We start from the raw sequence: 11176 nt of genomic DNA on the forward strand, positions 1-11176 counted from the left end.
ATCGAATCTGAATTTAGAAATTAATCCTGTCATTAGTGTTGGGAAGGAGCGCCATGGGAACATGCAGCATGCATGATTGCTTTCACATAGAAAAAGAGGCAGTACAGAGGAGAGAGAAGAAGCAACATGCATGTTGTTTGCTTTCACATCGGAGATTACTAGAAGGTGGACCGGTGGGAGATTAGAAGAAGGAGCGCGTCCTGGTGGAGCGAACAGAAAAAACGAGATGGTTTAAATAAACGAGAAGCATTTAATTAAATTACGTCTAACACTTTTAGAATTTTAGAATTCTCTTAGGTACCTTATGCACCTGAATGGAGGTAGTACGTTCAACAGAGGGCACACGTGAAAATTTCTAAGCTAGGCGCGCCTCGGCTCCACTTACATGACGGCGACGTGCCGGTGTGGCGTCGCTGGCATCGTCGGTTTTGGTGTTCGGCTGGATTTTTTAATATAACAACTCGCTGGGCTGCCAAATACGCCTGAATTTGAGTGTGTCTGTCCTGGATGGCTCGTCACTCATGTGCCGAATTTGATGCCCGCCGCCCGCCGCCAGCAACATGGCCTTGCGGAAGCAACTAGTATAGAATCTGCACTTGTGGTGCAAAAATAGAAAAACGCATTCTGGGCCATTGGATTGAAGATGAATGGCACAGAGGTACCTCCTGCCACTTAATGTACATTTTTACGAAACCCCCCCACTAATAGTCAGATATAAAACATGACTTTCACTGTAAACACCTCACCTTTCTCATATTCGTTCATTTTGTCCTTGGTATATAAGACTAATTTTCAAATCGTCACAGCGTTGATGCTTCGGCTTTATACTTGTCTAATGGATGGTTTCATGTATATATAAGTACAGTACTGGTTTCTACTATATGTCTATCAATCGTGCAAGAAAACTAAACAAGTTGGTTACCAAAGTGTGTCAATATGTATCACAAATATAAGTGAAGGTGAGAAAATTAAGTCAAGCTAGACCATTTCAGGCACATGTTAGACTGGACAATTCCAAGCACAAATATTGGAATTATTTGAGTACATGTCAAGCTAGACCATCAGTTGCACAAATATTCGAGTACACGTCAAACTAGACCCTTCCTGAGCACACATATTTGTCAATCTGGCGCATCCACAAGAGACATACATACATATGAAGTGATACATAAGTTGACATGATCATTTCTAGTGCATGACCAGTAAGAATGAGTGCGAAGGACTTAAGGATCACAACTGAACAAGCATTGCTTTAAAAAATTGTGTTCAGCTTTGCTATCCTGATGGTATATGACAGAATGTTCTTCTCTTGCCGCCAGTTATACTGTTTCTTGCTCTTGGAACTTCATATGCCTGGGAAAGATCACACAAAACAAATACTGTTTTTATTTGCTAGAACCATGTGAGACAGTAACAACTAAGATTCTCTAGAAGCTGCAAATAATTCTTCAAAATGACCCAAGAGCAACCGCAGGGGCAGTTAGTACTAGTCAACGAGCTCTAAACTACTCATCATACCCAGAGCATAACATGTGTTCTACACCAAAATCCAGATGTCTGACTTCTCAATCTCCTGAAACAAAACAAATTCAGAAGTCATCTCCAATTGCATGGTTGCAAATTAGAAGGCTACAGGCTGCACCACGCATGCTGGTGCAGCTCAGGCAGCTAGCTAGCTAGCTCTCTCTGCTCTGCATCTGTACTTCTACTGTTTCTGTAATGTTGTTAAACCCTTGTTGGCTAACTGTTAGTCACAAATACACATATATCTATTATTTGATGTCTCCAATCGAGGTATCTCCCACCAGCTAGCTACTGGAGTGTGAAACAATTGACCGGCGTCAGCTCATCAAAAGCCTTGAGTTTTGTTAGTTAAATCTGCAATATGCATACCCCCATGCCAGCAAGCACACTATCTCAGAACAACAACAAATTCTTAACTAGCTAGCTAACCAAACATGGCGCAGGTTAATTAGATGGACGAGACATTATTGCGTCGGCTTGATTTTGCCGGATATGCATATGTTGTCCCACCATTGACGAGTTTCCCCACAACATGTCACTTGTGCTCCATAATCAAGGGAAATTATATTCACTTTTCAATCACCGGTTGAAAGCAATTCAACTAGAAGCTAGCTAAATTTAGCTAATAATTTCACCGATGTACGCGTAAGATCCGCAATTGAAGGATTGCCAAATTGATAACTCTGTGCACTCTCGGCATACTTCCCCTAGCTAGATCCATAGTCAATTCAGTCAAAGACATGTGCACTGCCTCTGAAATATTCATGCTTTGATTCAATACTCACTCCGATCCAAAATAAATCACGACACTTATTTTTGGATCGGGGGGAGTAGCATATACATGGCACAATAGATTAAATGGAACTATGTTGTGTAGTACAAGCAGTAAACTATTCTGTGCATTCAAAATTGTTACATGTGATGGGTAAACATAGAACATGAGGTAAACCCGCGCTTACGTTGGCTGGGCATGTGCCCAGACTCGATAACAAACTAGACTTCCCCATTAGATAGAAATATATGGGTGAGAGAGAAGATACCTTGATACTGAGCCAGTGAGGGGATGGAGTCAGGAAGAAGAGCTGGCGCGTGTAGCCGTCTGGGCTGCGTATTCTCTAACAACTCTGTGCCGCGGGTCTTCGGATCTGTCGCGAACCCATCGGAGTCCGGCATGGTGGAGGCCAGACGGTGACCTAGGCAGTTGTGCGCGAGGCGGCCACGGCCATCGACGAGGACGACTAGCGACGGCCGACGAATCCCTGCGATGATGCGCCGCGCGACGTTGGGCCTGGCCGGGAGGCGGATCCACGCGACCTTGAAGCCGGAGCGGAAGACAGGAGGTAGGGAGAAGAAGCTGTGGAGGGGAGCCAACACCGGATCTGGCCAGGACCGCCGACAGCGTCGCTCGCCGGCTGGAGAGGTCGAGAGGGCCGATGGAGGATTAGGGATCTGAGAAGGATCCGAAGAGAAAACATGAGGACCAGAGGGATGTTTTTGCATAGAATTATGTAACCGTGAGTACAGATTCCTCCACCTAGAGCCTTACCATTCATCCCAAATCCAATGGTCCAGAATCCTTTTTCTATTTTTGCATCAGATGCCCAGATTTTATACTAGTCGTTCTCTGGCCTTGTGCGTGTCAACTTGGACGAACCATTTAGAGCATGGTTAATAGTATAGGCAGCTGCTGGCTATAAGCCACTGTCATGTCATCTAGAGTCTATTATAGCTAACATATATAATAATAGATAAAAAATGTACTACTTTTTTATTATGTGGCCCACATTTTATTTTTAGAAAGTGTCTAGAAGCACCGCAGGGATGGAGTCAGAAATTTAGTATAGAGGGGGCGAGCTCCACACTTAAGCTCTTGCAGACCGGTGAGGACTGGCCAAGCCAAAATACTTCATATAGCATGCTAAGAAGTCTAAATTCGAACTCATGTTTTCATAGGTGTAATTAAAGACTGAAAAATTACTACCAAATCGCTCGTATTCGACACAAGAAATTTAATTCCCAAATAAGTTATATACTAACTGACTTGAAATACAATTTTCATGTCGATCAAATCATTTATATTAGGCAACAAAAATGTAGAGATTTGAACCCGAGGTTAATTACGGGAGTGGGCGTACCATAGAGACAGTAAGCCCTGCAGCCATGACGGATCATAATTAGTCTCCTTCTGATCTTCGCTTAGAGGCCGAAGCAAATTTTCCCTAGCGGCGGACCGACAATAGTAGGCAGAGACTCACACGGTGTAGGCAGATCGCGCGATGCATTTGGTAGCGATAAAATCGCGTTGATCGCAACAGCTGGGAAGCGAGCAACTGCATGCGTGGTTGCGTGATGTTGTGGGGCCGAGAGCTCCTATTAGACACATTCTGCGTCAAACAACTAGCGAAAATAAAGGGCGCTTCTGCCAGGATTCGACCTCTTGACCTCCAACTCGAGTTCAAAAGGAGCCAACCAGTAGACCTATCAAGTGTTGGTTGTTAAAACGTGAAGCGTGCTGGTATAAGAACTAATACCAATGAAGAATCTGGACAGTTTTTTAAAAAAATTCAAATTTTCCTTTGAAATAGTGATTTTTTAACAAACGAGCAATGTTTCAAAATACGATAGATTTTTTAACAACTCGGACATATTTTCAAATTTCAGAAAATAAAACAAAAGACGTGAACATTTTTCGACAGATTTGTTTAAAAAATTCCTGATAATTTTTCGAAAAACTGAACCTTTATAGAATCTTGAGAACAAAAGTTTGATAATGGGAACAATTTTTCAAAAGCACAAACGTTTTTGAATGTACGATTACGCAAACAAATTTTTGAACCGGAATTAGTTACTGTAGTGAACAACATTTTGAACGTACGATTACGCAAACAAATTTTCTGAAAACGAGCAAAATTTGAGTTTCTCAATCATTTCTGGAATTTGTGACATTTCTTTAAAGCACAAACATTTTCTGAATCTTGAGAACAAATTTTGAAACGGAGAACAAATTTGGAAGCGTGAACCATTTTTTAAAGCACAAAACATTTTTGAATCTTCAGAACAATTTTGAAAAATCCCGAACAAATTTGGGAGCGCGAACAGTTTTTTAAAGCACGAACATTTTTTGAATCTTGAGAACAAATTTTGAAGTGTGAACAATTTTTTAAAGCACAAACATTTTTTAATCTTGAGAACAATTTTGAAAAATCCCGAACAAATTTGGAAGAGCGAAAAGTTTTTAAAGCACAAACATTTTTTAATCTTGAGAACAATTTTGAAAAATCCCGAACAAATTTGGAAGAGCGAACAATTTTCTAAAGCACGAACATTTTTTTAATCTTGAGAACAAATTTTGAAGCAGAGAACAATTTTGAAAAATCCCGAACAAATTTGGAAGAGCGAACAATTTTTTAAATCACGAACATTTTTTGAATCTTGAGAACAAATTTTAAAACAGAGAACAATTTTGAAAAATCCCGAACAAATTTGGAAGCGCGAATATTTTATGAAAACGTGAACATCTTATGAAATCTGGTACATTTTCCGCATTTTGAAAGTTTTGAACTTTTTTGTGTAACGAGAAATTTTTTTGAATTTTGAGAACATTTTTCGAAAACTGAACTTTTTATAAAAAATACGAACAAAAATTGAATATTTTGAATTTATTTTGAAGAAAAGAGAAGAAATAGAAAAAAAGAAAAAATCAGAATTTTTTTTCGAAGTTGTGAACAAAATTTTGAAAATGCGAACACTATTTCAGAAATATGAACAAATTTTGACAAAAAGAACATTTTTGAAAATTCTAAACCATATTTGAAGTTTTTGAAAAGCTTAAAAAGAAAAAGGAAAAAAATTTAAAAAGAAAAAACAAAGAAAACGAGAAAAAAAAAATAACAAAATAAGATTGTGAAGAAAAACCAGAAAGAACCAGTAGAAGAAACTGGTTTTAAGTTTTATCGTCGCTTTCAGTTTCTTTAAGTTTAGCTTTGTTATTCGTTTACATCCATGAGTCGGTCGCGATGGCTACCGCGGCGTGTACCTCTACAGGAGGTCGTTAGTTCGATCCCTGTTCCGACCATTTTTCACGGTTTACTTGCCGCAATAAGCGGCGAATAGGAAATTCCGGTTGGACCTGCTCCCAGGGAAGACCTCATGTTGTTACACGAGATGGCCTCGATAGAGGGGGGCAAATACTAAAAAAACACGTCAGAAAGACGACTAACTACGCATGTACCTAATCGCTACAAGGGATCAGGAAATCGTCAGGGAGGGTCTCGCCCCCCCTCGTCCCCCCTTAGATTCGTCTCTGGGAGCACGTGTTAGAGCTGACTCTTCATGAAGAGCCTGCTCACCTTCTCTTTTCTCTTTCCTTCAACTAAGCATAAATATACTAGTTTATTTTTTATAGTCCGCTGACTCAGCTCTATTGTACTTGCTTTTACAGGGTTTTTTCCGTCAGCGCTGGGTCTTGTTGGGGTGATATAATTGCCTGACTATCTTCAGATACCTGCCGTAAGTTATTGTATATAATGTCACGAGGCTCTTAAAGCGCTGGCCACCATGTGTATGGAGGGCATTGCATTGGCTCTACCATGGTGTGATATGCCTGATCATTGTCGAGTCCGATTGCTTGGAGTTGGTGAAGATGGAGCAGAGTAAGGACTATGATCTGTCGAGATGTCCCTAGTGCATGAAACTAGGACCTGTAATGAATAGTTCGACAAACTTACATTGCTCGTGTTATATGTGGTACCAAAACATTGTTAGTCATTTTTATGGCAAATTAAGCGTGTCTAGCTTCGATCCGGGCCTGCCAGTGTAGAGGAACCATTAGTTGTGGCACTATATACTTTCAAAGTACTCCCTTCGTTCGAAAATACTTGTCATTGAAATGGATGTATCTAAATGTATTTTAATTATAGATACATCCATTTTCATTCATTTTGATGACTAGTAATTCCTGACGGAGAGAGTATTACTCTCTCCTTTTCAGCAACAGTTAATTCTGGACGGAGGGGATAGTATTTGATCACCATTACACAACCACCACACATTACACAACCATGGATACTACTCCCTTCGTTCATAAATATTTGTCTTTTAGATATTTAAATAGATTACCACATAAGAATGTGTATATAAACATATTTTAAAGTGTAGATTCACTCATTTTGCTTCGTATATAGTCGCTTGTCAAAATCTCTAGAAAATATTTAGAAACGGAGGGAGTAGTAATTACTTTCTTCATAGTGATCTAAACGCTCTAATATTTTTTTTACATAGAGTACACGGCACATCACACATAAACGTTTGTACCAGACCATCAAATTTCAAAAGCCATTATTCACATTAGTAACAAAAATAAATAAAAATCACACGGTCGTTCAATCATTCACGTATTCACAAACTAATTAACCCCTCGAAAGCACGCAGGGAGAAACTTGGTTCCACTAGTCTTCTTCTTGCCCTGATCCTCTGGTATCTTGGGCTCCTTACTGCTAATGGTGGCAGCGACATCGTCGTCGATGACCTTCCCGGTCAGAACCGGCGGGACGGGCAAGTTCTCCTCAGCGGGCTGCTCCAGCTCCCACTCACCAGTTGGCCCCAGCACCATCCCCTTGTTCCTTTCCACCCACCACGACTCCGGCACGAGGTTGTCATCCTTGAGGAAGGCGGAGGACTTGTTCACCAGCGCCACGCTCCGGTTCACCTGCAGCTTGAACTCGCCCTTCTCGCCGTTCCATCCGGCCACCGTGTGCAGGATACCCTGCAGGTTGTGGTAGTCGCCGACGTTGGTGGTGTCCGGCCTCACGTGGGGAGACTTCTTAGAGTTCACGGAGAGCTCGTCGCCGACGTTGGCGTAGCCGAGGAGGTTGCTCGGGTAGAGCGGGATGAGGTCGGGCTTGTTCCTGACGTGCAGCGCGCGGAGGCCGGGCAGCTCGTCGAACCGCTTCCTGAACTCCGGGTTGCCGACCTGCGGGCTCCCGAACACGATGGCCGTGACCGGGAAGTGGGCGTCGCCGACCTTGGACACGCCGTTGGCCACCATGTCGAAGGCGCAGAGCGTGGCGAGCGACGCGCCGAGGCTGTGGCCAGTGCAGACGATGCTGAGGCTCTCGCCCTTGTACTTGGCGACCAGCTCCCGCACCGCCGCCAGCAGCTGGTCGCGCGCGCTGTACTTGGAGAAGGGCGAGCGCTCGTCGGTGGACGTGTATATGACGTACCAGCCCTTCATGACGCGCGCGTGGCCGCGGGCCGGGTCGCCCTCCGGCAGGATGGCGTCGGGGGCGACCAGGTCGGGCTTGAGCACGTCCACCCACTCGAGGTTCCGGATGGTGCCGCGCAGCGCGACGTAGATGACGCGCTGGCCCGTGGCGGCCGCGGCGGCGTCGGTCGACACGGCGACGTAGCCGACCCAGTTGGACTCCTTGCTCCACGCCTCGCGGGAGAGGGAGTGCACCATGAGCCCCGGGGGCAGCCAGGTGGCCGCGGTGGCGTAGAGGTTGGCGGCCACGGATACGTCGGCCGCGGCGGGGAACTGCGTGCGGCTGAAGAGCGTGGCCCTGGAGAAGCGGCAGGTGCCGCAGTACTTGGAGTGGGGGTCGGAGTTGAAGGAGTCGTAGGTGACCTGGCAGAGGTCGCCGCAGAGGAGGACGAGGCGGCGGAGCGTGAGGTCGAGCGGGTCGAGGAGGCCGTCCCAGTGCGCGGAGCCCAGCAGCTCCGGCCACGCCGGAGCGCCATTGGCGCCGGCGCCGACCAGGGCGCTGGACAGGAGGACGCCTTGGCTCGCGTCCATGTGCGCGCTGAGAGCTGTGTGTGTGATGGGAAGAAGATTAGGTAGCGACTGGACAGGGCGGCAGGGGAGGTGCCCAGGTGGGGATGCTTTGAGTGGGTGCTACTAGTACTAGTGGTGCAGTATGGGTTCGCGCGAGTGGTCGTTGGCGTGGCGCCAGGTGAAGGGCCGGGAACATTTGCACCATCCCGTGTGAAGGTGCCAGACTGCCCGTTTCGGGCCGGGAACGCGGCAAAGCCATAAACTTTCCTTGCTTGTTTTGGTAGATTTTGGATGGATCATGCGTTCACCGGTTTGCCCGTTGCAGTCATAGGCCCTGGCATGACAACAAGTATGGTTACATCTCCGCATGCAGCACACCGTTTTCAATTAAAACCGCAGGATCCAAGAGTCGTGTGTTCTCCTGAGCTAGCAGGCCGCCTCCGCTCGCGCCGCGCGCCACTCCGGACGCAGCGGCCACAGCCCCTCCTCTGCCCTGCGGCGCCGCCATGGCTCCCTCCCCCTATCACGGTGCCTCCCCAGGCGCTCGGACTCGCCCGTGCCTAGCGGTTCTTCCCCGGAACCGGATCTAGGGCTGCCTCGGCCGGCGTCAACGGCCCTCCCCGGTGCTTCGCCGCGAATCCTGCTGTGGGGTGAGTGCTCCCGCGCCGCGCCCTCGCTCTCCCCGGCGGTCCAAGGGCGGATCCACCCGCAGGGCGGTCGAGGCTTAGATCCATCGTGGTTAGGCCCTCCCTTGAGCCCCTCCCCCCTTTCCTCTTCGGGCGATGGGGATGGATGGACGGCGGTCAAGTCCCGAAAGGCGCGCCAAGCTGCCAAGACGACGGCGGTCCGAAGCAGACGCCAGCGGTCGCACCGAGCAACCAGGGGTGCGGCCATCAATGGCCATGACGGGCGTGCGGCCTTCTTAAGCCGCTTCGACGGCCTCTGCTTCCGCTGCCTCAGCACCGAGCATCGCCGTGTATATTTGCAGAGACCCGCTGCGTTGCATCATTTGCAAGCTGCCTGGGCATTTTGGTAGAGAGTGCGCCAAGAATCCAAAGAAGATTGTCGGGGCGTCTGCCGGAGCGAGGCCACGGTCCCCTCGCGGACGTGGGTCGGTGCACTCGAGGCTTCGCTTCCCCACCCCGCCTCCCCTGCCGGCGCCGCAACCGGTCCCATCCATGGACCGCGGGGCGCACCTCCTCGACCCCTCCCGCCGGGCTCGGGCAAGCCACAAGGTGGTGATCTCCACCCCGGCCATCGAACATCAGGAGTTCCTCCTTCGGAAGAACGCCGTCCTCCTCTCGGCGGCCACGCCGAGGCACGCGGCCAGCCCCCTGTCCATTGGCCGCGCCATCGAAGAGCAGCCGCGCATCCCCCCACCTGCTACGTGTGACCAGCCACGACCCCGAAGACTTCTTCGTCTACTCCGAGCTCCCGGCGCACCACGAGAACGCAGTCCGCGCCGGCTTCATCAGCGTCGACGATGTCGCCTTCACCGTCAAGCCCTGGCATGAGGACGACCACGCCGTGCACCAAGACTTCACGCTCCACGTCCGCGTGGTCATCAAGAAGGTCCCCATGCAGCTCTGGTCCCTGGAGGGCGCGGCGGAGATCATCGGCGACATGTGCATCGTCGATCGCCTCGACACCCGCACCCATGAGCGGGGTCACACCAAGACCTTTGCTTGCTAGGTCTGGGTCTGGGACGTCGCCAACATCCCCACTAGGCGCATCATCTAGCGCGCGAAGCACGGCGCTGGGCGCGTCGAGGCCATGCTCGGCTACTCGTCGCCGAGCAGAGAGGTCGCGCCACCCCCCGGAGTCAGGCGGCACGACATGTTCGTCCATGTGGACAGGGTGGAAGACTGGATGCCGCCCACGCCAAGGCCTTCCCGCTCGCGCCAGAGCGGCCTCCCCTCCTCGGACTCTGACGACGATGCTCCGTTCCCGGCGATTTTATCCAGGCACCTGGGCCCGACATGTGGAGGATGGCCAGGGACAGAGCAGAAGGCAGCCACAGGCAGTGGCCTCCTCCGGCTGCCACAGTCTGCAGCTGAGCAAGGGTCGTGACCCCGATGACCACGAGGGCAGCCAGGGCGGCCACCGCTCATGGAAAGACACGCTGTTGGGCCGCCATTCCATACGCACGCTGACAACATCGAAGGAGTCAGTCGGGGCAAGGCTGCCGCAGCCAGGAGGCGGCCTTGCGGGTCATCCCTCCCCTGCCCCTGCTTCGCCTGTTGTCCCCCTCCTCCCCACCCCCCCACCACTGCCGTCCCTGCGCGGTCTAGGGGACAGGGATCCCCGTTTGCCGACTTATTCATAACGATGAGGCTCTGCTTCCGCCGCCCCCCACGCGTTGACAAGGGACCAGCTTAGAGTTGGAGGCGACCATCGCCGATGCCCTGGCGGCCCAATGGAGTTCGAGGGGAACGTATGTCAACGCCATCCAGCAGGGGAGAGGTTTGGCACCCCAGCTAACATGCAGCCCGGCGCGATCCAAAGCTTGCATGACGGCCCCCGCGGCACACTGAGCACGCCGGCTGGGGCCAATCACCCAGCAGTGCACAGCCGTTGGACTGGCCCAGATGGCTCGGCGGCTGCAGCTCTTCCGCGACACGCTGCGGCCCCTCTCTGCCGGCATCTGCACCCTGCCGTCCTCGGATCCTGGCCCAAAGGAGCGCATGATGGTGGCGGCGGCAGAGGCGCTACTACGCCGCTTCGACGAGCCACTGATAGAGGACGACATCTCCTGCATCGCCAAGCTCACCTGCCTCAACGTCGACGCTCTGCGCACCATGGCTGGCCTCGCCGGCCCGGAAGGAGACGCCCAAGTGTAGTATGTTAGCCGATGTTTTAGTTAGTCTCCGGAGATGGCTA

The 11176-nt window shown here is 49.7% G+C and overlaps 2 protein-coding genes across 2 annotated transcripts; both read right to left on the bottom strand.

The window, feature by feature from the left end:
* Positions 1–999: 999 nt before the first annotated feature.
* On the bottom strand, positions 1000–3039 carry LOC125535947. The gene is made up of 2 exons (XM_048699029.1): positions 2565–3039; positions 1000–1353 (listed from the first exon to the last, which is right to left on the bottom strand). The coding sequence occupies exons 1-2, from the start codon at positions 3022–3024 to the stop codon at positions 1346–1348; spliced, it is 468 nt and encodes a 155-aa protein (XP_048554986.1). The 5' UTR covers positions 3025–3039; the 3' UTR covers positions 1000–1345.
* Positions 3040–6722: 3683 nt separating this feature from the next.
* Positions 6723–8461, bottom strand: LOC125535949 (phospholipase A1-II 5-like). The gene has a single exon (XM_048699030.1). It carries the CDS (start codon positions 8315–8317, stop codon positions 6929–6931), a length of 1389 nt encoding a protein of 462 aa, XP_048554987.1. The 5' UTR covers positions 8318–8461; the 3' UTR covers positions 6723–6928.
* Between the last annotated feature and the right edge of the window lie 2715 nt (positions 8462–11176).

This window comes from Triticum urartu, chromosome 2 (genome assembly GCF_003073215.2).
Source record: "Triticum urartu cultivar G1812 chromosome 2, Tu2.1, whole genome shotgun sequence".
Taxonomy (NCBI): Eukaryota; Viridiplantae; Streptophyta; class Magnoliopsida; order Poales; family Poaceae; genus Triticum; species Triticum urartu.

Excerpts from the sequence above, each read along its gene's own strand:
- LOC125535949 (XM_048699030.1), bottom strand. The coding sequence starts at position 8,317 with ATGGACGCGAGCCAAGGCGTCCTCCTGTCCAGCGCCCTGGTCGGCGCC.
- LOC125535947 (XM_048699029.1), bottom strand. The coding sequence starts at position 3,024 with ATGCAAAAACATCCCTCTGGTCCTCATGTTTTCTCTTCGGATCCTTCT.